This window comes from Cheilinus undulatus, linkage group 20 (assembly GCF_018320785.1).
Source record: "Cheilinus undulatus linkage group 20, ASM1832078v1, whole genome shotgun sequence".
Taxonomy (NCBI): Eukaryota; Metazoa; Chordata; class Actinopteri; order Labriformes; family Labridae; genus Cheilinus; species Cheilinus undulatus.
The window spans coordinates 15,143,731-15,171,449 of NC_054884.1; the positions used below are offsets into that span (position 1 = coordinate 15,143,731).

General features: G+C 42.8%; 1 protein-coding gene across 6 annotated transcripts in view; it reads right to left on the bottom strand.

Annotated features, from left to right (window-relative positions):
* raraa (retinoic acid receptor, alpha a) overlaps positions 1–27,719 on the bottom strand; it is a 243,100-nt gene that overhangs the window by 38,719 nt on the left and 176,662 nt on the right. Inside the window, exon 1 of one of the 6 annotated variants that reach the window (XM_041815336.1) lies at positions 15,897–16,851. The exons of the other annotated variants lie outside the window; for them this stretch is intronic. Within the exon in view, the coding sequence (XP_041671270.1) occupies positions 15,897–16,074 (178 nt within the window). The 5' untranslated portion in view covers positions 16,075–16,851. Of the gene's footprint in view, positions 1–15,896; positions 16,852–27,719 lie in introns of those variants that run through there. 6 annotated transcript variants of the gene reach the window in all.

Below are 27,719 nucleotides of genomic sequence, written 5' to 3' on the forward strand. Positions count from 1 at the left end.
AATGAGACAAATATGCTTGCTTAGAGATTTGCAGTGTATAGGACAGACAAAATAACGTTCAGACTACTGGATAAGTGGAAACAAATGGTTTGTTTTAGTCCTGGTTCCAAGCATGTTGAATATGTACACATTAGTAAACAGACCTGTCAAAAACAATGAGTGGCAGTAACCTGATCTGGGCCCTCAGGTGAGCCTACAGTGCAAACGCTCCCCCCTCCTCCCTCCTGTCTTCCCCCGCCCCTCTGGGGTCCAGTTAACCTCGGCTGGCCTTTGCCGACTGCTCTGTCTTCCTCTACCGTGTGACCCGGGCCTCATTGTGACCTGCGGTAGGGGTAGAGAGGGGGACTGGTTGTCGTTTATTGCAACCCAGTTCCTCTGCAAGTAGGAACGCACGCCTCTCCCAGTTAACTGTCCATTAAGCTAAGTGGGGCCGATTCATTATTTAACACTTTCTGATGTTTAATTCAAAGGATAAGGGGAACTTTTGTAAATAGCGACACACACAGGTGAAGAAAGAGTGCCGTACTTTCGATTTAGAGCTGACTGTAATATAAGCAACTCATTTAATGTGATAAGGGGAAGGAGCAATGTCAATATGGGATGAATAAATAAACAGTGAGGTGTAATTAAGAAGAACAAGAAGAGGAAAGATGATGAAGAGCTCCTGGAGCTGTGCTGCCACAAAGAGAGAGAGAGAGGCTGCCATGAAGCTGTAGAAAGAAATGCAAGATAAAAAAGAGCGATGAGGCAGGGACGATTTACTAATAATCATGTTGCGCTAATAAATCTTGATTTATAAATCACACTGAATTAAAAACACAAGAGTTGAAAGGAGAAAATTAGGGCAGAGCATTTAAAGCGTAAGAAGAAAGCTTTACCCTCCGCCCTCCCTCCTCCCTCTGCTGTGTAGGCGTGGGTCCTGGGGGAGCCACCGATGTTAATACAGTTATTAAGCCTCTCCACTGAAGCCTGCTCCACCTCCCCAACCCCTCCTGCATCAAGGAGCTCTCTGCCTGCCGGGCTGCGGGCGAGCTTGCCTGCTCCTACAATAAGATCAAACAGTCCCCAAGTAGGCCAGCTCAGGGGAAGCCAGTGATGGAGATTCCCGCTGAGCAGCCAGGGCAGGTGGGGTTGGGTTATGTCAAGCCCGAGGAGCATCCCAGCAGGCTCTACATAAGGAGGGGGGGGGTGGGCTTTGAGATGCCGTAGGTCCTCCATCATCCTTTGCCTCCCTTCTTCCAGTCAGCTGACCAGAATTCCCATGCATCTCTTCCTGGAGTAAGGGATTACAGCCATGAAAGGCTTTAGCGAGCATATGTGCGAGAGCGGATTGTGCTAGCTTCAGGACGTATGTAGCTGTGGAGGTTGATTAGAGGTGAGAGGTGTAGGCAGGGTGGTCAGGTGAGGATGTGCAGCGAGGGAAACCCTTTCCTATGAGTGCAGAGAAGAAAACCTAGCTGCAACAGGATGTGTGTAGGTTCGTGTGTCTAATCGCTGCATTACATCCAATCCATAATTCACACCGGCAAGGGGAGATTAGTGTTGCCACTCTTGCTTGTAGCCAGAAGGAGCGAATTTGGGCAGCCATGTGGATTGCACGCAAAGGTACTAAGTTAAAAAGCACCAGTGGGCTTAAGATGCCATTTATCTGTCCTGATTATCGAACATTTTCATTGGTGGAAAGACTGAGTGTGATTTCAGCGAGATGGGGACAGGATAAGGAAGGCCAGTGGGCAGACGTGCCAAGGAAACAAGGGCAGACACAAGGGAAATGGCAATGGCCTCACAGTACAACATGCTGCATTTCATGATGTATGCTTGCTGTGTTATTGAATCAAAACTGTGATTTAAAATTTCCATTCCAACATATAAGAACAATTTCACAATAACAGAATGATATGATTCAATAGACCTTATTGATGCCCCAGGGAGACCTGTCTTGGTTTCCAGGGCTGCACAAACTTAGTTTTATATTCTGCAGAATCAGTAATAAAGAAACAAGGAAACAAACCAAAAACCACATTTAAATAGAGAAAAACATACTGCAAAATATACTGCAAATTGCCCATATTGCAAAAAATTTACACCAAAACTGAACAAAATATGATCGGAATTGCACTAACTTCAGGAGATACCAAAAACTTTATTTATTTTAGTTCTTATTTAAGGGGTCACACCTCGTCAATCTCCTCCTAAGGCAGTCATCAGATCTACATAATCTTTAGGGTATGCCTAGAGGCGGTCTTGATGATGAAAGTTATTAAACTGTTGCATAAAACTCCCAAGGGTGAGACTTTTCTAAACCCTCAATTTTGCATACACATGAAAACAACAAACTTGAAACAGAAAGCTGATAATAATTCAGCTGTGGATACTCCAATCTGTCGGAGTATATTGAAGGACCAGCCATGTAAATAGTCACACGGAAATATTTTGTACGGATTAAAGCACCTCCTAGTGGTAATGGGAAATAAGTTTTACACTAGAAACTATTGTTCTTAAGATGTTGCTTTATCCCCATAAAAACACCTGTGACTTTTCATCACAGGCAAGAGTTTGACAGGGTGGCAGACATCAGAATGACGGAGATTGAAATGACATCCCACCAAAGTTGACCACATTATCAGCTGGTGACTTGTAGTACTGATGTTTCTCTAAAGAGTCAGAATTCTGACTCATTCAAGGCCATTCGGGACAACATATCAGACTTGCATCTCAGAATTTCTGACTTCTAACTCAAGTGGAATTAACCATTTCTTGTTTCTAATTTCATAACAGTCACCAATCCTGCTAGCAACAGCTCCACAGCTCACCTATGTCTGATACACTTATAAATAAAGATGGAACACTGTCTGTACTCTGCATTCATATTTCTGCTGTTTTCCTGGAACAGACCAAGATGTTGTAATAACACTGTAAATCTCAGGGAGATTTGGAGCAGTGTGGCTAACACTTCAGAAAATGGCTAAACTTTTATTTGGGGATAGATTGTACTAGTTGGTTCGAAGTTAAAAACATATGCAGTTCTGTGCAGAACTTTTAGGCAGGTTTGAGGCTGAATTCAAGGGTGTAATGGTGAATCAGCACACCTGAGGGCACCTGAGAGCCCCTGAGGGCGGGAAGGAGGATTGACACAACCCTGGTTGTGTCCACACCTCTAGGGCACAGTAAGAGGTGGATGTAGCAAGTGCATGGCCCAGGACAGTGGTTCTCAACTGGTCCGACTACATGACCCACCAGTCTGTCTTACAACAGATCGTGACCCAAGATTCCCCCAAAAATTTCAACAACGCATGTTAAGTTAGACAGCTGATATAAAAGAAAAAGGACAAAACTGACAAATTTTATACCCTCTTTATACCCCCCCATCATTATGTGTCAGTTTTTGCCAATTTCCCAGAGAACTTGAGAAATTACTTCATTATCATGGGAAAGGTTGCAGTTTATTGCAAGAAGAGGGGATAAATTAGTTGGAATATTGATCAAACATTTAAATGTACCCAATTTCACAGTAAAAGAGGGTAAATAGAAGGTATGGATGTATATATCCACTAGGACTTCAGGGCTTTTGCCAACATTTTTTTTCAGACACCTAGATGCGCCCCACTGAAAACACCTCCGGACCCACTTTTGGGTTCCGACCCACCAGTTAAGAACCACTGGCCTAGGATATCGTCTAGGCAGGACTGTGGGCGCATCACGGGGGGTTAAAAAATCCCAGACAACTAAATGCCATTGGGTTTGATCTCAGCTTGGGTGACACGTGTGTGTCAACATGTGTCGAGCTTGACCAAGCCCTGGGTTGTGGCCCATACAGCCCTTTGATGAATCCTTAGCGCCCTACATGCCTAAAGTTTATGCACATGACTGTATATGATGCCCTTGCTAGGGGCAGAGAACTAAATCAGAACAGTTAGGTGGAGATCAGCTGGGAACTAAATGTCAGTTAGATGGCAGAGAAGACTGTTTCCTTTACTTTATGTGTTTTTACATCTAATCCAACACAAAAGGCATTTAGAAGTATTAGCTGTGACAGTTATATAGTTTGAAATGTGCTTATCTATATTAAAACATAAAAGAAGGATATCTGAGCTTTAAAGCAAAAATAAAACATGACCTACTAGCCAAACAGTGACGCCTAGAGACATGGTGGTCTGTGTGATAACAGGAACTTAAGGAAAATAAAAGGACATTATTAATTCATCTATGTGGGGCGAGAAAATCCATGATATCCTGAAAACAAATACCACAATACTTTGTTGTATCGATTTTTGGGGCACAGCCCTAACACGCACATTAAAGTAATTAGAGATCTGCTGAACACAAGGAGCATAGAGATGAAAAGCATAAGGCTTGGATGAAGAGATGGGTAAGATAAAGACAAATGTTGTAATGTGCTAAATGGGACAGGGATATAGGTCAGCCTGTACCAGATTCACTTTGCCAACACTGGCCTGTTGGCAGCCACTGGATGCAGGCCAGGCCTCCATCAGTTGCACTAGAACACTAATAATATCAGTCACCAAGCCAACAATGCTCCCCCTCAGTCTGTCTGTCTGTCTGTTGTCTCCCTTCACTTATTTCCTTGCTCTTTTCCTCCTCACTCACTCGGCCAGCACTGCTTTTTGTTCAAAGGAGAAAAGGGCAAAAATCCAGCAGCCAAAAAATGACATTAAACCCCCTGAAAGCTTCACAGAGATTATTGTTTGAAAATGCCAGCAAACCCCCCTTCGCCTTCCTCTCCCGGTGCCTGAGATCTCTCTTTTTCTCTCCCATTTCCCTCCCTCTTTCAGCTGAGAGGTGCTGACAGCCCAGACACAATAATCCAGCTCTATTGTGGAAACGCCACAGTGGCAGCGGCGCTGTGCAGAGGTTTCCCACGTACGGCGAGAGGGCAGAGTGGGGTGTCACATCAGTGCGGTGGTGGCACAGAACAGCAAGCAAAGGAGGTCCGGTCACCAGTTAGAACAGGAGAGACTCACAGTGAGACCCAACAACTCTGGTTCAAAATGTGTTACCTTTTCCATTAGTCAGCTCTGGCTGGAGCAGAAACAGAGGAGGGGGAAGCAGAGCTGTCAGAGGGGTCGTCTGATTTTATCTTCACAAAGCATAAAGAGAACATCCTCTTTGATCACAGAGCTATCTTTTGAAGGAAAGGTTAATGTGTTTGCAGATGGTGAAGTATTAAAATGACTGACTTTGGTCAGAACAAAGCAACAGTAAATAAATAGTACACTTCTTCCTCAGAATCTCCCTCTCCTTTTTTTGTTTCTGGTAAACCATAAAAAGCTTCCTCAGGTTACTGTTAAAAATCTGGTGGAATAACAGAAAGTGCTGCATTGTTCTCCGTCAGCCAACCCCCCCTTTCCCAAATCTAGAGGAACATCAGGCTGGCAGACAACAGAAAAATCTTGACAAGTAGAGATAATAAAGAGAGCTTTATGTGTCAAGTATGATTCAAAGATTAAGGTTATCCTGAGGGCTATCTCAGTTTTCATTCCTATTGAACAATCTCTGAAATAGAACCAATAAAGTACACAAGAAGTGGCAAAAATGAGGGTTTGGATATGTATTTATCTCCCATGGCCCCTTGATTGTCATAATAGCAGCTATCTCACTCTCTGTGTCCCAAACAATGAAGCAGATAAGACTCAACAGGTCACAGCAGAGATTAGATATCCCCTTCTACAGAGAAGAAATGATGGAGAACACAAATAACATTGGGTTCGATCACAGATGACCCCTGGCCTCTTTATTTGAAGTTTTGCAATCAGGCCACCACTATCAGAACGCTCTGACACAGTTCTGTCCTTCCAGATACACAGAGTCATGGATGGAGTCTTTTTGACTGGTGGTGGCCAGACTGGGATGCTGTCTTCTGCTTGGTTAGAATGACCTTTGAATGCACATACTTGAATGAATATCAGTTATTTAAACCCTCCATCTTCATTAATCATGTCAACGGTATTCCTAAAGAGAACTACTTGCAACCTTCAACACAACACAATTAGTAGGTTTCAACAGAAGCTTTGCCTCAGTCAAGGCAAAAAGCTTCTCATTTATATGGATAGTGGACACCTCTTACCACCTTGAGTCTACCCCTTCCTGGGCAGAAGCCTGGCCTATACCTCTGTGTCCAGTCTATACCGTATTGGCCTTTGACATTGTGAGCACTACATACTTGTGCGTTAGCCTTATGCTACTTGGCAGTGGAAATTTTGTGCCAGTTCCTGGTCCTGTTGCCACATTCTTGGCTTGTTTGTGTAGAGGAAACAATGACAACTGAAACCAATATTGTTGTGTTGTAGTTGGAGCCGTTAAATATTGAGCAGCAGTTCTTTGAACTGTCGTCATTACAAAACAGAAAACAGAGGTGACTGCTGGGAAAATGTTTAGCACAGAGTTCATACAGAAATTTGACACTGACTTAAATTCTTTTTATACTGTAACTCCTTCAAAACCCTCGTCATACATTTTAAGACCCTATCACATCTACAATTTCTATCCGTAACATTATAAACACACTTATGTGTGTGTTCTGTGCTTTTTGTATGATAAAAATGTGACAGCATAGAAAAAAAGTTCCAGAGAATTTCTTATTGTATGTGAATAACATTAAGACTATAAGAAACCAGACATTAGTTTGATACCATGAAGCAACAGACAATGGAAGGTCTGATTTTTCTACTTGAGAGAACTTTAAGTTGTCACGGCGCCATCAACAGGTACCTATTTACAAGTTTAGCACTGCAGTCAAAACTTTAAGTACAGCAGCTAAGATCTTATATTTTGCATTCAATACTTTTTGACAGCTTTAATTATGCTACATTGATTTATCAACTTTTAATACCTTTTGCACTTGTTGCCACTGATAGTACTTTCAGACAGACACGGTTCTGGTTCTAGCTCTGGTTCTGTTCTGGAGTCAAAGAACTAGGGCTGGGCAATTAATTTCAAATTAGATTAAATCTATACGGCCTGCTGTTATGTTCAAATCGCAGACAGTGCAATGTCTCTTTAACCTGAAACGTGTCAAAATATATAAATTTGATATATTTTTTTGAAGTAGAGATTTTATGCTCAAACACATTTTGCAGTCACAAGTTTCTTTTTTGATTTTTCTTTTTCTTTTTTTTTTTTAACTGAAATCTCTCTTTTCCTTTCATGTGTGATTTTCTTATTCAAAACAAGAATGAAAAAAACATCATTCCCTTCAATATAGCAAATTATATCATATTTGCTAAATGAGCCAAAATAGCAATCAGACTTTTAAAAATGATTTATCCCTATCTAAATTTATCTAATATTGTGCTCGTTATAATAAAGAATAATTTATTGCTCGTGTTTGATGAACAACACATTAGATGAGGAACCTAAAAATAATCGCGTATAAAATTGCTATATTGGGGAACAAAGTCTCAGTTAGATTATTCCTGCAGATCAATCAGCCCTACTCCTTGGTGCTTTCTGGCGAACCAGCCTGTGTTCACACCAGTTTAAGCAGAACCAAAGTGGGAGAACATGATGGACATGTATCACCACATCCAGTTCAACTTTTGCCCAAGTCTTTTGTCCCAGTATTTCTTCTTCAGATGCTTGAGTTAATTAATTATTTGTTCCGGTGTTCAGGTGAACCCAGCCTTCAGTATCTCTGCTGCAAACTCGGCATATATCTTGCCTCTCCTTGTTCTACTCTCCAGCTTCACCTGGAATTCTGTCGATGCTCAGATCACTACCAAACATTTTGTCTCCCCAGCAGTCCACTTTTTCTCCATTTTCTACTCATCTTCACAACCTAGAATGTGATACTCCCACTGATTATGTCACATTTCCCAAGAAAGAACCAGCTATTTTTGGTTCCAGCTGAGAAGTAATTTTTCAGGTTCAGAACCATTTTTTTCTCATTTTGAACGTACCGGCCGGCTCAGAGTTAGGTTCAGGAACCAGCACGGAACCCTAGCAGTCTGAAAGGCCCGAGAGAGACTTGGTGGCTGAGAAAAAAAACCCGGATATTTTCATATTTTGGCATGTAGAGTAGTCTAGTTTTATCATTGTCTGCATCTTTACTCTCACTCTAGAGTAAACAATATGCCTGTAAACAATACTCAAAGACTGGTAATTACTGATGCTAACTAGCAGCTTGCTGTCTGCCTTTTTACCTTTCCTCTGCAAAGGGTTTAGGCCTATGAGGACCTACAGCATAGGGTATGGTGTAGCTTTGATGCAGAAGCATAAATCAGATTTGAGAAGATAAATCTCCCTCTAGAAGAGCTGTCATGACTAGTGATGTCCCAAAGTCAAAGTCAAATTTCCCATCTGATTAAACGCAAAATATAATTATGTTAAGCCAACTAGTCTTAAATCAAATACATTCTGTAAATCAACTGCACACTGCAACGGTAAAATGAAGCCAGAATGGTGCAAAGTTGGTTTGCAGAATGTGGCTAACATTAGCAATGCTAGCACCACTGGCCTTTGATCCTTTTTGAAGTTTAACACATTCACAAACTGAATATCGTCACTCAGTACTTTGGTTATATGCCAGTATTACTAGACCCAGCTTACAGACATCTTCAGCACAATTTCCTTGATTAATGTAAAGCTAAATTATGCAGCTCCAACGAGAGTAGGGTGCTGAAGCTGTCAGTCTGACAGTTGTGAGGAAAAACTATACTACCAGTGGTGGGCAGCTGTCACAGTTTAGATGCAACGTTTGACTGCCATTGTTGGCCTAAGCTGATTAAAAAATGTTTATACTGTATATAATTAGTTCAATTAGTTGAACAGACTTGAAATTCTTGTGTGACAAAAAAGGGGACATGATTGAATTGTTTAGCTGGATATTCCTGTGCATCCCCAGTCATGACACCCAAATTTCAACTTTGCAGAAATCCTAGCACTAAAATGAAATCAATAACTGTTTTGAAATCACAGCAACAAAAACAGAAGTCATAGAAACTGAATATTGAGTAACTAATTGTTTTAAATTACACGAAAAATGCAAGAACCTCTGCAAACTGTCTAACTTGCACAAATACATTGGCAAAGCTTGAGCAAATGTTGCTTCGGCTTGTGGGAAATTTGGGCTATGTTCAAGAATTTTTGATAAAGAATAAAACCAAAGATTTTTTTTTTTCAAAAAAGTATTAAAGTATTGAACATTTTCATCACCTTGACCTCCAGACTTATGCAATTCATATATGTACATTGTATGGGCTTGGGCTAGAATTGCACTCTTCATCACACTGCTTTTGCTTGTTTTCGTTACATGGTTAATTTGACTGGTTAAATACATTTTTATGGAGCTGATTAGTGACAGTACAGATCTGGTATGCTATCTGAAATGTCTAATCAATCATATTTAAACATGTAGTGGGTTATAAAGTTTGAGTTGTTGGTCTAGTGGTAACATTTGTGTTGTGGTGAAATGCCTCGAGATTGCTATGCCAACCAGTTTCCCCCACAGCGACAGATGATGTATCTATCAAGATGTCTCTCTGAAATGAAGCTGCTACTATTTCAGACTGCCTTCCTTTTAACACACAGTGGCTCTATTCATGACTAACAGGATCTGATTGTTTCCCCCTCTTCTCATTCACCTCTCTTAACCTACACGTGTTTGTAGCTGCTCGGCTACAGGGCATCTCTCAATTCACACAATGCTAATATCGTAAACAGGGTTAGAGGGAACAAGCGGCCCTGTAACCTGAGCTTGTCAGCCTCCTTCAGACGAAACACGCTGTCCTATCCATCACTGTTCCTGCGCTCCACTCTTCCTTTCCACCTCCGCCGTACTCTCAGCAAGTCTATTTCATCCTTGGTCCCAGGTGGGCTTTTAGGAGTCAAATGTCAGAGGCCGGGCTCCAGCCAGACACGTAATGAATATGAAATGATTCAGAAGGGCTGTGGGAAAGAGAGGAGAGTGGAGTCCAGACAGAGCTAGCTCCTCTGACTGTAAGTGGGACCAGATTGCACCAGACTGGGACAGAAGAAGAAAAAGACAATATGGATATCTTAAATTACTTCAGTAAATCTAACACTTGTCTTCCTTTAAGTAGGTCTTGTTTACTCCCTTGGGGCATGTTAAAGACACCAACACCATGCATTGTAAAGCCGGATAAAGAGCCTCCACTTTTTAACCACTGTCTAGGCTTGTCTTGTACTTTTGTCGGCTGGTGGCCAAGTTATCAAAAAAAACAGCACTAGCCCAGGGGTCTTTATTTTGGTGTGCACAAACAAATAAAAGTAAGTTTGAGTGTTTTAGGGCTCCGTCTTCTTTCTTGCATGTTACAAAAACATGACCCCGGGCACAGCGTTCCCTCCCTGCTGCTTAGTTAACAACACCGACTGAGACGGCAGCAACACGGCGCTATTTTCTGCCCAGACGGCAGGAAAACTGCCAGGCTCTTGTATTTTTAGCATGCTAACCTCTAGCCTATTTACTCGTCTGTCCCACTCTTTTAATAGAAGGGCATTCCATCGCTGTGTGTCTATGTGAACCGCTCGAGGTGAACAGAGTTGTCATGCATGTGATGTTAACACTGATCCCCAAAGGGAAACTGGGGACGAGTGCGCTGGTGGAATCTGCAGCCTGCACAGGGAGAGAGAGGGAGAGAGAGCTGCGGTCTGCCAGGGGAGGCGGACGCAGGTATTGGCCCTCCGCAACTGATGAAACAACGCAACAATTCCATGTAATCACTCTATATATAGCGGTGAAAGAGGGGGGAAGTTAGAGGGCAGGAAATCTTGTAAAATATGAGGAAAAATTAGGGCAGGCGAGCATTAAAGATTAATCGTGACACCGACTGCCCAGACGAGAATGCAAACAGTAGAGATGGGAAACAGAGAGGGAGATAAAGTGGGAGAGAGAATGGAGACACTTTGGGAATGAAAATGCCTCGCAGATGAATTCTGGAGGGGGTGATGAATGTCCCTGGTCCAATACCCCAGATGAATTTATGTGTGTTTCATTATGGGAGGGTGGGGATGAAACATGGGGATGGGAGAGGAGAGAGAGAGGGAGCGTGCTGGTGAGCTAGCCATGCAGAGCCCATTGCGAGCAAGCCATCTGTAGAGATAAGTAAAGAAGTGATTACAACAGGCCTGGCTCAATTTCTGACAGTTGACGCCTGAGTGCCCCCGAAGAGCCGAATTGATTTAAATGAAGAAGCTATGAATATTTTAGACAGTGGAACCCCCCCTTTAACCTGAAGTGTTCTGATCTCCCCCTCACCCTTGTATTAAAGTGTGCGTATAAAACAGGATAGACATTGGGGGGACTGTTATTAATGATGGTGAGATTACGCTCCCCTATGTCACAATGTCTGGAATCAGCTGCCTTCTTTAAGCTCTGATGAATCAATGACATCGCCTGGGTCTTTTGTCTGTGCTGCTTTTGCTCATCAAACGGGGCTTTGCAAAGTACACCAGCCCTTGTTTGGGGATTTAGCGTCAAACCAAACCGGTGTATGGTACACTCTGACTGATGCCTCCGGCTAATTCTCTCTACAAACAAGCTGGGGCCCCGTTGGTGGGAGTTAGTTCACAAAAAAAAGTCCCAGGCTAAATATGCTGAATTTCTGACATACTCAAAACAGAATGACACTGCAATTTTCCAGACTGAGGAGAAAAAAGTTGCCTGTCAGCTGTAGCATTGTTTGTATGTTTTACAGCCTGTTCTCTGGTTGTGTTCAAGGTGACGGACCACACCTTCCTGTAAAGAAAATAACCAAAAAGTCAGGCATTATCAGAGATATTTCTGGTAAACTTCTGACCTGGCGATCCTTCTTGAGGGCATGTCTATTTTGTGATCGCATTAAAAAGGACAGAAACAGCGTTGAAGGTTGGCAGCAAGGTGGCATTTTAGGAAAAGCAAGTGATGGCAGGTTGTAAAATGCTGCCCCGCGGCCTTCCTGGGAGAGCGACAGCAGTACTGCTGAACTCCCTTCACCTCTGTGCCATTACAAACATACCTTGATGACAAAATGTGTTATTGATGTGCACCTGAAGGTGAAAGCAGGCGTTGTTTCTGTGGACATACTGATCTCTCTAGCTCCTCAAAGGCACACACACACACTCACTAAATCACTGTCAGCGTTGGCTGAATAGGGTTAGGCAGATGTGGCGCAATAAGGATGACGCTTCTGCCCCGTGATTGAACAGGTAGAGGGGACCTTGTCTCAGTGCCAGTTCCATCATGGTAGGATCACCAAAGGAGAGGCTATATTTCTCATCAGCCTGTCCGTGAAAGATCAGAGTTGCATGGATGAGAAAGAGTCAGGTAAGGCACAGTTGAGGGCATCATTTTCCTAAATGTTCTAGCATCATGCGCGCTTTTAAAATGCACTTAAGATCATGTAAATTACAAAAAAAAACACAGATTTTTCGATATTCTGAATCTTTCTGAATCACAGAAATAAATGTGTGGTTCTGATGTGAATCAAACTTTTCCAGCATCTCTATTAACCATCTTGTTGAAGTAAGACCTGATTTTGGATAGGATAGCTGAAAAAGGCAGGAAATATGTGGAGAAAGACTTGGAGCAAACAGTGACCAATCCCAAAACCAGTGCATTGAGGACTATAGCCTCTGTATAAGGGCGGCGGAGCTAAACCGGCAACTGACCTGATGGGTTTTAATATTAAAACAAAGTGTAGCTGGAAGTCATTTTTATGCTGTTCAAACAGAGAAAAAATGTGTCAAAAGGCAGCCACTTTCAAGCAATCAAACATAAAGAAACTCTATGTGGACTGATCAGAAAACAAAGCTGATACCCCTTGATCTGCTGTTATTGATGACCTCTTCTACAGCTGTTTATGACGGCAAACTCTCCTCAATGTCAAAAACCGACAGTACACTGGCCAGTCCTGTTCAGGGACAGGATGAGGCTCACTCTATTTATGCTCTCTTGTTCAAGCTTTTCCCAATTCTCAGCACGCTCTTGCCAAATAAAATCTGCATACATAAATAAACGTGGGGAGGAAGTGATAGTTGATGTTCTTTCGCAAGGCCAGCACCGATTTACTGGCCTGCACAGTGTCCAAACACATCACCCACAGTTTTCCATGTTTCACAAAAAAGCATAAACAATCGGGACGCTCTTGCTGCGCTGTCTTGCTGCAGCAGTGTCTCAGGAAGCCCAAAGAGAAACCACATGGGAAGCAAAGCTCAAACTTTAATGTTTTTCCTCCATTCACAACCAGGCTCCCCCATCATCACTGCCCTAAATTGCTCCCGCTCTTACAGCCCGTCGCTCCGAAAAACAATAAAAAACCATCTGTTTTTTCTTGGGCCCTGTCTCCTGCTAGGCAAAAAGGACTTCCGCACTTAAATACCACATGAGTCAGATTAAGCTGCCAGTCACTCGCCCCTCACACAGAGCGTTCATGTCCAGTAGTAGTAGCCCACTTGGCAGGCCTTTGCCTTAAGAAGACAAACTAGCAAAAAGCTCTCTGCTCTCTATGGAAATCCCTGGTGACTGATTTCTTTCGTACGGTGGACAGCCTGAGAAAGAAAAAAACAAAGAGCAAAGAAAGAAGTGTATGGGCTGGTGAGCATTGGAGCCCACCCCATGCAATCCCCCATTTTTTTTTGTGTGTGTGTGACAGTCATGTGAACAAGGCCATGCGCATTCTTTTCATGCATGAGCCCGTAATTGCTGTAAGGATTCTGACAGGCACTCAGTAAGAAATCATTTAATCTGCACCAGGGTAGAGCCTTTTTAGCATGAAGATTCTGCATTGTTGCTCTGAAACTAATCAGATTATAAAATGCTTACGGAGAGTCAAACAACTAACTTGGCAGTATCTTTAAAGAACAATAACATCAGGGATAAAAGGTCCATATGATCTGGTCTTGTGCCCGGCCACTTAATGGGCCACGAAGGCCACTTAGCTCCATTGAAGATGCCATTGAGTGCGCTCTTAGAGCCAGAGAGCTCTTCTGTAGAGCCTGTAATGAATAGTTAGACCCAATGTGGAGAGGCTTAAAAAAACAGAGGCCCAAAAAGGGAAAAAAAAAAACACAGAGGGGGTAAGAAAATGTTTAGCTCCAGCAGCGATCTGTTTCTAAACCCACGTGCAGAGGATAACATACCAAGGGACTACAGTCTGTGAAGTTTATGTTTTAAAAAAAGTGCAGAAAAAGACGAAGCTGGCAGATGTTTTTTGGGATTGTCTCGTGCTTTAGAGCCTGACTGCTTTGGATTCCTGCTTAAGACCTGCAGGAGGAAAAAGAAATCTTGCTGTGTTTTGTTTTCTGCAGTGATGATCCAATAAGCCTCGGAGCCACGTGATGACACTAACGGATGTTGCGCCTCTCTACTCCAACCCCCCCCCCCACCCTAGTTGTGCACTAAATTTTTTATTACATTCAAGCAGTAAGGCAAAGAGCAGCTATGCTACCCCCCACCCACACACTCCCCCTGCAACTCCTCTGTTTGAGCAACACAATGCAGAGTCGAGCGAGGGATCAGAGGTCTCTTCCTGGGCCAAACCCCCACCGTCCCCCCTCAGACGAGCTCACATGGTTTGAATCAATGCTGCCACTAGAGCGCTTTAGTGGGCCAGCTCAATAAATACTATCAACACACTGGATATCTGCTTTGAAAAAATGTTGCTGTTTTTTTAAGCTGGGAGGAATTTCTAATCTTATCTGACCTGGAAAAACATGCAGAGAAGAAAGACTAGAGAGCAAAAATAAACAGCTGTGATTGCTTTTGTTGTTGCTGCCAAACATCAGAAATTCCTGTTTTAAATTTCCCTTTGTGGTGTGTTTCTATAGTCTTGAGATGAGGAGGAAATTGGCCCTTAAGAGCCTGTGGAGATTCCTGCCTTTTTACACTCCTTCAGCTGTGAAAGACAACAGAGCCATCCCTGCTATAAAGGCCCGCTGTTGTTCAGAGTAGCTCCCTTTGAGGTAGAGAAAGGGAAGGGCCTCCATTACACTTTGTTATTGCAATAAAACTCTCTTATTACAGCAGATAGCGCATCAATAAAGTGAAATCTCCCATGGCAGGAGGTAGATATCAACCTAAGAGGAATGCTGATGCCAAATGAGAACATGTGCATGACCAGACTTTATCCAAAGTAAGTCTTTAGGGTTTTAAAAGCAGCATCAGAGGCTGGCGCTATTTTTAGACATGACAGAAAAGCTGTCATCCTCACTATCTGGCTCAGGAACACTGAAACATTAAATCCTGGTTGCATTATTTTCAATCTGAATGTCATTCGGATGCATTTTCTCACAGAAAACAATTATTAAAATAAGATTTTAAAATCAAGAGATGAAACTTTGATTCTCAAAGCATGCTGTGCTGCAGTTAAAAATTAAACACACTGACCCAAAAGGCCTGGTTTAGCACTAAACAGGTAGGATTGTCTAGTTTAGGCCGAGCAGCTGAGGAACTGTGGCCTTTAGGCGCAGCTATCCAGATTACCAGAGGGATAACACTGGCAGGAAAGTTTGATCTGATTAAGGTCGGCGTGGCTCTGGAAAACCTTGTTTGTATCAAGTGCATATTTAAGGACGCAAAAAATGCGTCGGGAACGTGGCCTGGATGAAAGCGCTACGCAGTCTCGCCGAGGTTTCTGAGAAAAAACAGCCAGACCATGGGCGCACAGTGAGGCAGGAAAGAGAGAGCTGAAAGTGGGTCAAGTATATATAATGCAGTTATGAGGCTCAGTGATGGTGGGAGCATGCAGCGCTGTTTGGCACATATTTAGAGGTCTAAATTATTGAGATAAAACAGGCTTGGGACATGAAAATAATTGCAGTAAGAATATTGAGTATTGGCGCACTGATTGGAAAAATATCATGCAGAAATATAGAGCAGCACAGAGGATTTAAGTTCCCATGTTATTGAAATGAAGTTGTAGAAGCAGGGAAAAGGCACCTACAGTGATTGGAGCCGTTCCAGTGCTGGTTCCTGATGGACGTGCTGTAGGGATGGGGCGCTCCGGGCACCAGTCCTTTCTCTGGGATCAAACATCCTCTGCTCTGGTTGTAGTAATCCATCATTAAAAACGGGTTCGGGCTGGGATTCAGTCCCACAACGTCCACACTCTCGTACATCATACGGAGCAGGGCGACAGCAGGGGATTATTGTCCAAAAACGAACTATTGTGGCGCACGAGCCGTGTGGGTTTCAGCTCGCCACCGGAGGAGGTAGAAACTGAGGGGGCAAAACGAGGGCGAAACTGCATTAAAATCAAAGGAAAAGTGGTATATCCGAACACAGAGGGGACATCTGAACATTTGGCATCTTTTTACGTCGCTGTATCGATCGAACCGTGGGTGAATCGACGTCTGAAAAAGCCTAATCGGCTGCGCTCAGTTTTAAAACGTTATTTTGAATTACAGTTTGCATGGTGTCCGATTAAAAAAAGCACGAAAAATACAAAGAAAACCGAATAACTTAGGCGGAATAATCGGCCTGGCTCAAACAGAGAGCAACATTTCAATCTAAATCCACACCATAAATAGAAAATAAACCGATACAATCCAAGAAAAGATAACACAAATCTCCAAAGTCCGCGTAGAAAGCACGGGGAATTTTCAAACGGGATGAGACACAAAACCAAAGAGGAAATTCCGTCTAGTTGCAGTTCGTCCTCTGGGTTTCGCTCGGTTGTCCCGTCTGCGCCCGCTGTGGGTGGACTCCTCCTGTCAGCCCCCGTGAATGAACCGGTCTCCCTCCGTGCGCTACAACAACCAGCGGCTCCCCCTTCGCTCTCTGCCCGCTCTCAGATAACCAGGTCCCGCATGAAACGCGCAGCAGCACCGCCTTGTTTGTGTTTGGCAGAGCGAAGCCTAAATCATTCCCACACCAAACCGAGCCGCTATCATGTTCTGCAAAAATGTGACAAGGCACAGCAGCTGAGGGCTTTAGCTCCTCCTCCTCCACTCGGCTCTTTTTCTTTTTTTCTCTCTCTTCCTTCCCACCCTCATCAGTCTCTTTTCATGCGTGGCTCCGCCTACGTTTAACCCCTTCAGGGACGTCACTATGGATCTCCCTCTTTCTAAAGCAGGGCCCTGCATGGGACAGTGAGGAGAGGAGCCCCCCGCCCTCTCCCAGATTTAGGTGCGGGGGCTTTAAATAGGAATGCATCTGAGGACATGATGAAGTTATACAAGCTCAGTAATGAGTCTCTCATATCTTTACACAGAGTTCATGGACATAATGAGAGCTGCACCAGACTTCATCTCTCTCTCTCTGTCTTTTTTCCTAGAAGCTCTCATCCATGTTCTCACTATTTATCCGGACTCCTCCTTCCAACTAATTTGACCCTTTCCCCCATGCTCTCATCAGTCCCTACCCTCCGATTTTCTCTCCCCCAGCCCTGTCTCTCTCATTTGCCTAATGCTATGCGGCTGAACTTTTCCTGAACCCAGGGAAGTAGGCAGCCTCACCTCCTGGTGACCCACTGGCTGACTCGGATTCGCCTTTCTGGCTCGCTCTCATCCCACATTATTCAAGGTTTCCCACCTTGTACACTCAGAATAACACCATTACACTTTCCTCGAGAGCTGCCCAGAGAGGCGCTGCAGTTCAGCCGGCACACATAAAGCAACTAAAGTGGCAAAGTCATCCAGTCAGGGTAACTGACACTTAAATGTTCCCACAGTACTCACAGCTGGGGTAAAGAACAGGAAGTTGGTTCACTTTGAGTTGCACCACCTCCCAAACGAAATGTAACTCCACCTTTACTCTGCAACATTCCATGCATCATTGTTGCAACCTGTTATGCAAACATGCAGCCGCGTCGTCATCCAAGTCTGAGTCCACGCCAAAGACTTCTCAGCAGAACTATTAGCATATTTCCTTTTTCTTGCAAACTAAATGGAGAAAGTCACTATTAAGGTCACGTTCCCATAAAAAAGTCAACTTTTTCTCACACTGTGGTGCTGACAGGGAAGCAGAGCTCTCTTAAAAGACAAAGACCTGCAACTGAAACATGATCTGGAGTTAAACCGATGGCTTAAACAGTAGAGATGAAGGCCAAGCATCACCTGGCATCCTATCATTTTGTGTCATTTTTCACACTAGAGCAAGCAAAATTGATCGCCATCTTCAGTTGACCTCTCAGACGTGCTCGATGTCCAGGATGTCCTCAACAAGCTCAAGAACATGTCCACAGAATAAAGTCCAAACATTAAGTGTTTTAAAACATGCACTAAAAACCTGGATGTAAGACTGCAATGGGAAAAATTTCCAATAGACCCTTGCAAGTTTTCAGAGTGAAGTCAGGTAGAGCAATTCTAAGAACAAAGGCACACTTTGAGAAATTCACTGCATGTGAGTGGTAGGCGGTGGGTCAGGGCCGCTACGATGCATGGACTGAAACTCCTTCACACTCTTTTGTTCTTCGTTTAGGAGTACACAGTAAAAGGCTGATGCCCAGACTTGCCCTTTTACACATAGCACACAGCAGGAGGCTTTCCATGAAAGATGCTTTCTGAACTTCTGGAAGAAGGAAAATAAAACGGATCAAGAGTTGACACCTGGACAGAGCATGCAAGATCAGCACGCGTCTGTTACAATGAATGTTTTCACAGTGATCAGTGCAGCATTTATTCAGAAGTATCCACAACATCAAGAAAAGTAACATGAGGGCTGACAGAAAAAAAGCATTGAGATTATCCGCACACCTATATACTTGCTGTGACTTCCCTGAACAATTAAGTACTTAATTAAAGCATGCAGGGTAAAGGCAATTTGATGTCCGGTTTAACTGATTATAATAATTGCATTTGCAGGACAGGTTCAGGAGAGCAGGGCATGTCTGAAGGAGCCAACAGTGTGTCTAAAATCTGCATTTTTGGTTTTTCAATGGTGTTTTAAAACTTACAAATCTGACCTGTAGGGATAGGAAAAGTTGAATTCATAAAAAATACATCTACTTAATGTATACCACATCCTTGTACAATACCTCTCCTCCCCCATCGTCTTCACACCTGAGCCACCGGCCACAGCTGGGTCCAGCCAGCATGGTTTCTGAGAGGGATTATCTGCATGGTGACTGGCAGGGGGGCTTGGCCCCGCTCCGCCCCCACTGACTGTGACACTTATTTAATGCAGACCCCGGTGTGTTTACCCTTTCTGATAAGAGCTCAGTGTGCAGGCCCGGGACGTTGCGACCCCTTAGCTTGCACTGATAGTGCAGCCAAACATTCCTCGACAGGATTAGTCCCTCTGAGTAATGGCTGTCAGAAAATGCTAATTTTTTTTTTTTTCCAGGGGTCTGTTTTCTTCTGCAAGTGGAGAGCATTCATCCTGGGGTAATACCCTGTGATAGCAGAGAACAAGCAAGAGATAACAGACTGTTGATCATTGGTTTTTATGCTGGGGGAGGGGAGAATAAGATATTTGAGCTAAAATAATAGGACCTTTTCCCACAGATTTCATAACCTTAAAAATGTTTGAGTACACCCAGGCATGTGCAGAAATATATGCAGTGTTTTCACACTCACGTATTCATTTAGGAAAGCTGATAAGACTGCAACATTAAATTAAAGGTGTTTTCATCCATTTAGTTCTGTTGATCTTCTGAATTGGGGTCCAATTTATTTTATTTTTGCATAATTACAAAAAAGTTAGAGACATTTAAAAGTGGACCAAAATGCATGAGGTGCAAAGAATGCTCTCTGATTGGTAATAATTTATTGTAGTTTACAACAACATTTATAATGTACACTGATTTGCAAATTTTTTACTCTTACCTGAGATTAATACATATAAAATTCATAATTCAAAGTCATGAATCGACCCTTTTTTGCCTGCCTGGGAGAAACACCCAGGTGAGGTCTGTGTGTGGGAAATGCTGAATGTTCATGACCTTTGTAATATTTCTCATAGACAGCGGACTGATGAGAGGAAGGAAAAGACTCAGTTGTTTCTGAAGTTCCTTCATGTCTACCTGTAGCTTTCAACGCTTAATCAACTGGCTACACTATGTGATGTGTTCCAAAAAAGGCAATTCTTCCTGCAGTTAAGCTGGATCAAGGTTGGTTCATGCTCTCAAGACAAGACCGATTTCTTTTTTAGTTGTTTGGTCTGCACCAGATTTTGACTGACAGCTTCACACCAGCGCAACAAACCAAACCAACTCAACGTTTCTTTGAACCAAATCAAACAGGTTAAGTGTGGAAGCTCTGGTGGAGTTGTTGATAATACTGTCAGTATTGGTGTGTGTAAAAAAAGTGAACAAGAACAGCAACACAGCGCTGATGAAAATTAGTGAAAGTTCAAGCAGGAAGACTGTTTCATTTCCACGCATTCCCTCATTCCTCAATGTTCACTCATTCACGTATCTCCCTTTCCCCACTTTAGCTCTGAGCCAATCCCATTCTATCACCACCTCGCCCAATCTAGTCATCCTGCTGCTGCCATATTTTAAAATCCATCCTCCCCTCCTCTACAATCAGCCTGTTATTTCAGGGCAACCGCTCACCTCATCAGTGTCCAGGTCCTGCTTCTCTGTACCATCTTGCAGCCCTTCATCGCCACCTCCGAGTAATTTGTTCAGCTCCAGTCCACTTCTGATCTTAACCTACTCTTTCCATCACCCCCTAAAAGCACATGCAAACATCACAAAAGAGTCTATGTGCTGAAAACATTTCCAAACATTTCCAACCTTATAAAATAATGTTTTTTAACTTGTATTAAGTCTACTGATTGAACTGAAAGTTATCAGTGACAAACTTCCTCAGCTGATGAATAAAAGGTGTCTCAGTATTGTAAATGATTTAGAAATAAAATGCCGATAGAATATATAAGTAAAGAAACCAGGTATAACTTCTTCACGTAACATGTTTTCCATTTGGATTGTAATTTGGTACCAGTACTATGTTGGTACTGATTTAGACACACCCTGCAAGTTCCCCCTCATTTACAAGTGGCTGCCTTGCTTACTGGCATAGACCAGGCTGGCAGGGCCAATTTTCAACAGCTTTTCCCGCTCATAAGGTCATAATCATTCAGTTAAAGACAGCAATAGGGGTGCACAGTATTGGATTTTTGCAGAAATGTTCATATCTGCCAATATCAATAATTCAAATTTTAGTGAATATCTGCTAATTCTGATATCATGTGGATAATATCATGCATCCCTAGAAAGCAGTTTTATATTGTTCTATGGATAAGCCTGTTGGAGGGTTGGTTTGATTGAAAAGACTCAACAGTTTGAGACAAGTGACCTGGGTTTAGGGTCAGTGCCTCACAACCATTGCCATAGGCTGAGCTCAACTACAGTGGTTGCTAGAAGGATTACAAACTCCACATGGTGAAAACAGATGGTACTAAAGGAGCAACACAGCTGCACAGAAAGTACACGTTGTGGACTTATTGAACACTCGTAGATAGACAACCTTTTTTCTCTCTGCAGCTCCTCCAAAAAACAAACTTTGTCTAACACACGTGCAGGTCTTATATTACAGATCTAACCAACTAGTTCTGCTTGCTTTATTGTCGCTGTAGCTTGTGTTAAGTGTATGGTCATATACTAGTATATGACTATGAGTGATTGTGTGGTCACAGGTTTTAATTGCATCTTCTACACTGTGGAAAGCTAAAAAAAAAAGAACTCAAGTTTAACACAAGAATACAGGTGGCTGCTCTTGTTGTAGCTCTATAGGCCCCATATGTTGTCAAACCTCGTACTCTGGTGAAGGGAAAAAAGACAGGATGAATAGTCACTGAGACAAGTTTTGCTTGCCTGGCTTGGGCTTAAAAATTTTGCATTAAGTCCAACACACAAAAACGATAGGAGGGCCTGATTAAAGCAGCGTTCAGACAGATTCTCTGCAGGAATAGACAGTTATGTAAGTGCAAAGAGTAACGGGATGGACTGAATGGTTAATGTCCTTGTTTCGGAACGATGCTGGAACTGAAAGTCCAGCTGAGAGATGGGGGAGGGCAAGGGGGAGAAATGGGGAGAGATTTTAGGAGGGGAATTCAAAGAGTTTTATGGGTGAGGGCGGAGAGGAGATTGCAGCCTGGACCTTGAGGGTGTCAAACTATTTTTACTGCCCCCACTCTGCTTCTTTTTTAGCGCAATCAGGGCCGTTAGGAAGCAATAAAAAGTGATTCCCCTTACGATTCCTTCCCCCGCCAAAGACGTCCAGGTCTGTGTGGGGCAAAAATATGCTGTCTGCATGACAAAACCATTATCCCAATTGTTAAAAAAAAAAACAAAAACAAAACATAATCCTCTCCTCCCCCACTCTTACCACTGGCAGAGCCCCAGCAGGCAACAATCTCATGCCACTCTCCAACCAGGAACATGTCTCCCCTGGGTTCATGCTAGCTTGTGCATGTGCTGCGATGTGTATTTGCTTTTAAGTCTACCTGAAACTCCACCAACCTGTCTCTGTAACCCCTTTCTGCCACTACAGTTTCTGTGTTTGTGTACTTGTGTGTGTTTGTTTGCACAGCTGGTTTTGTGCAGCGCGTTCAGGCAGCGCCAGCCAAACCCAACAGCTGTGCTCCCCGACAGCAAGCCAACGTGTAATGAGGGCCCGACCCTTCGATGTGAGAACAAGCTGCAGTTATCGACGAACACCGCACCGCTTTCACCTTTTTTCTCTCCGTCAATCTGCTGCAAACACACAAACACGAGCACGCTCACAGAAGGCCTGACCCAAAGTTAAACTGTGCTATAGATCTCGGCATCGGTGTGATCCCCTGGTCTTCTAAAAAAGACTCTAGTGGCTGCAGGGATTTTGTGAAAGCTACCTCTTCCCCTCCCTTCTCCCCCCTCTTGTCATTATCCCTTTAATGTCCCTCAGACAGCAGATTCCAGCATTTATGGTACAGGCCCATATCTGCCCATAAAGCCTTTTATTGTTTAGCCCAGCTCTATGGTGGCCGTAACCTGGTTTTCCCATTTTTTATGGGGACCTTCACTATATCACAGAGGGGGGAGGACAAAGCTGCCCACCATCGGTGTTTACCAAAGTATGGCCCACTCATAAATCCATCATGGCCGGCGGCATTCTGGAAATACCTCAGCAGAGAGAGGAGAGAGGAATGGGGGAGGAGACGTAGCTTATTGTATGGCCTGTAATCGTCTGTGCACACTCTGTGGCCTTGAGTTAGCTGCTCCATCTGCACAATGATCATTAGGCTCTATGTTCCTTTGCACTGAGTCCGTCGCTCAGCAAATCAAAGGGAAACTGCTATGGATGTTACCCCAGAGGAAGGATGTCTCAATATCAGTCATGCCGGACTTGGAATAGCCCCCATTAGCTGTCAGAGACAGGGAGATGTTTAGTACGTCAGGATGGACACACTCGGCTAATTCTATTAAGAAAGACAAGAGGGCCAGAGGATGAAACGTGGACACAGAGAGCAGGCGGGGGAGACTCAAAGAGAGGTTTGAAGAAATCAGTGGGCAAAGAAGAAAAACAAGAAGTTTTAACAGTGAAAAGTTCATCCTTACATTCCAAGCGGTCGTATTTGCTGGGTAAAAACATCTCACATTAACTTAAAATGAGCACATTTCTGAATTATTAATAATGGAACAGAGGAGCAGATATTATTAAAGTCATCCCAAACTTTTTCTTTAATATTTTCTCAGTTCAGTTCTGCCGTAAAGTTACAAGAAGTGTAAGTTTAATTTCTTTCTTAGCAATACAGAAAAAAGGCTCAATTTTCAGTTGCTTTTATGATTGAAAAGGAAATTTATTCTGAAAGCTTGCTAACCCCCAGCCCCCGGTATTAAAAAAATTAATTTATTTTTGACGTGCTTATTTGAAATATGATCGATTTAATGTGAAAGACAGTCTCATGAGAGAATTGCATACGACTTTAAACATATTTTTGGAGGTTAAAAAGTCAGAATCATTACACAACTGCTAAACACAACATATAATAGGTGATTTCATTTGTTCACTTTATTTTAAGTTGATAGACTGTTGAAATGAACGTAAGAAGAACAGGAAAAGTGAGTTGTAACTTGTTAGTCAAACTATTTTATTGAGCCAAAAATAGTATCCTACTGGTCAGCTCTTTGGTTGACAACTTGCATGAGTAAAAAAAGGCCATTCACACTGATAATTTAAGATACATACTCGCAATACAACACTATTTGGACAAAAGTATTTGGACACACCTGTTAATTAATGAATTAAGGTGTTGTTTTCAGACCCGTTGCCACAGGTGTATAAAAGCAAACACTGAGGCATGCAGGCTCCATTTGCATTTCATTTGTGATATGAAATGGGTGGTTCTGAAGAGCTCAGTGTGGTTCAAGTGGGGTTCCGTGATGGATGGATGAAGTAAGACCTGAATATTCCACAGTCAACCGTAATTGATATTATTTGAATGTGGAAGAGTTTACAACAACAGCAGCTCAGCCACGAAGCAGAAGACCATGTAAAATCACAGAGCAGGGTTAACGACTGCTAAGGTGCATAGTTGGCAAAGTGCTTCTCTGTTTGGCAGTTGAATGGGTTTGACCGGATGCTGGGACAACATTACCTGCTTGGCTGCATTGGGTCAACTGTGAAGTGTTGTGAAGGAGGGATAATGGTATAGGTCTGTTTTTCAGGGTTTGGGCTTGGCCCATTATCTCCAGTGAAGGACAATCTTGATGCTTCAGTGTACCAAGACATTTTGGAGAATGCTATGCTTCCAACTTTGTGGCAACAGTTTAGGGAAGGCCCTTTTCTATTTCAACATGACTGTACCCAGTGCAAAAAGTAAGGACATTTGGTGTGGAAGATCTTGACTGGCCCAGATAGAGTCCTGACAATTCCATTGAGCACCTTTGGGATTGCAAGCCAGGCCTTCTCATCCAATACCAGTGACTGACTTCATAAATGAGAAAAAGAATAGGCACAAATTCCCACAAAACACTTACTTTAAACTATGGTAAAAGAGGGTAAAGGAAAGACAAACAAAACAGTAGAAAATGAAAAAATAGGAAACTAAAACAGCAAGTTCAGAGTACAGAGCTGTGAAACTCTGAAACTCTGCAAATCTTTGTGAAACTCTACTCATCTGGATCAACTATTCAGTCAGACTATTTACTGCTGCACTTATACTCCATCTCACTCTGAATTCTTGAGGATATTTTACAAGGAAGACGGCAGGAAAAAGCTTACATAAAGTCAAGGTAAAAGTCAGTATTCCCCACCTGGACATTGTCTGGGTGTTTTCATGTTTACAGTACATGCAAAGGGTCTATACAGATACGCAGTGTGGTCTCTTGGTTAGTTTGGTTAAATTAGTTAAGGGTGATTCACTAGGTTCACATCCAATTGTATTACCATCTCCTCAGGGAAGGTGAAGGTGCTTCATTGTCTGGTCTCTTTATCTACTCTTACCCTCAGCACCCCAAACAGGCTTTTTAACATTTTGACTATTGTCTGTTATTGTGTCTTGTAGCAGGGAATGAGCATACCCTATGTTGTTGTTTAAGATGCTGATGGCTGAGATAAAAGAGACAGTACGGATGCCATGGGAATGAGAACTGGCTTAGCATATAGAGAAGCATGAGGTACTGCTGAAATCATAACAGAAGAACAAGGATGGAAGAAACTCTTTGTCTCTTTGTGCTGCCAAAACTCTCACTGAAACCAGCATCAATGGTTCAAAGTTCAATCAAAAAGCCAACTGACTTGGTTGAAGTTCTTGCAGATGTTTGTAAAATGTTCAGAAAGGCAGCCAAAAAGCATCGTCAGTTCTACAAACATGAGCCTTTCGCAAGAGAGGAAGAATGTTTTTGAAAACTTCAACCAAGTCCAGTTAACTTTGGGTTAAACTCTGAGTTACCATGACCCTGATAACTGGGGAACTCTACAGACAAGAGTTACTTATTCAATAACAACCCAAGCATCTTCTTCTTTTTTAAAATCTTCGTTTGATAGCTTTCATTTCTCCATTTCCTGCATCCAGGTCTTTGACTGCAGCCTTGCCCTTCTGGCTTTAACTCAGAGTTCACTGAAAAGTCAAACGAAGTGAGAATATGACTGAGCGGGTGGGAAAAAAAGTCATCTCCATCAAAACAGTCTTAAAGCTTTGATTCTGTCTGTGATGCCTGAACTCGAGCCGTTTCATCTTCTTCTAACAGATTTCTTAGGCTCTGCTGTCTGGGTGCTGGGCGTTCAAAAAAACATCCCTACATCACTCACATGAAACCCCCACCACCTCTGCTCTCACCTTCACAGTATTTTCCTCTTTCCCACCCTCCCTCTCACTGCTGTCTCTCTCTCCCGTTTGTCAAGTGCTGCAGAGGGCCGATTTCCCTTTTTCCATTCAGAAGTGTGATGCTCGGGGTGGCCCGCAGGGGATACAAGAGGAGGTGGAAGGAGGGGGTGGCGGTGGTTCGCTTTAAGTGGATTGCCCTCAGTGTTGTTGTGCCCGGCCTGAAGCATTATAACACCTCTGAGAGTGACCTCCACTTGAGTGGTGCCCCCAACACCGGCGCCAGGCAGGGCACACTGATTGTTGTGTTTAGTACAAAGACTGAAAGTGTGCCACATGGAGCGCACAGAGGTTGGATCACTGCAGGCTGGATGTGCATGTTACAGTCAGAGAAACAATTGTGTGGGTGCCCATGTGTGTTTGTGTGTCTGTGCATGTGCATTCAGCTCTATACCCATCATTTCTCTTTCATTAAACTGGATGCTGTCTCCGAAGAAAATACTGGTTCTTTCTGTAGAAATATTACGAAATGAAACCATACCAGACCAAACCATACCATACCATACCATACCATACCATACCATACCCATACCATACCCATACCCTACCCTACCCTACCCTACCCTACCCTATCCTACCATACCATACCATACCCATACCCTACCCTACCATTCCCTACCGTACCATACCATACCCTACCCTACCCTACCCTACCTTACCCTATTGTACCTACCGTAACGTAAGGCAACATAACTTAACATAAGATACCATACCCTACCATAACATACCATACCATACCCTACCGTAACGTAGCGCAACATAACGTAACGCAACATAAAGTAACGCAACATAACGTAACGTAACGCAACGTAACTTTACATAACATAACGTAACATACCATATCATACCATACTATACTATACTATACTATACTATGGTATAGTATAGTATAGTATAGTATAGTATACTATACTATACTATACCATACCATACCATACCCTCTGCCCCTAATGACAAAAAATGGTAGAAAAGGTGGTGAAATTGGATGGGATAGAAGTGGCAAAAATTAGATAAAAATGGCAAAAATAACCAAAAAAGGCAAAAAGGGGCATACATAGAGGTAAACGGGAGATTTAAAGTGTTTGAAATGGCTTTATATAGGTGGAAATTAGGTGAAATATGATGAAAAATTGATATAAACTGCCAATAAAGGGTTAACTGAGAAAGAAAAAAATAGGTAGATATTGACAGAAATTGGTTAAACTAGCAAAAAGGGCATATCAGATAGTGAAATGTGGTTAAAATGGGACAAATTGGGTGTAGAAATTGGTAAAAAAAAAAAAAGTGTGGCAATTATGGGTCAACAGAGGCAACATTAGGCTAAAGTGGCAAGAATTGGTTTAGAAGTGGCAAAAAAGGCAGATAAAAGGGGTGGAAAGGATTTGAAATTGACAAAAATTGGTGTTAAATGGTAAAACTGTGTTAAAATTGGTGGGGAAAGTGATGAAAAGGGGTTAAAGTTTGGCAAAATTGCTGTAAAGTGGCCACAGTGTATTTTACATTTTTTTTTTTA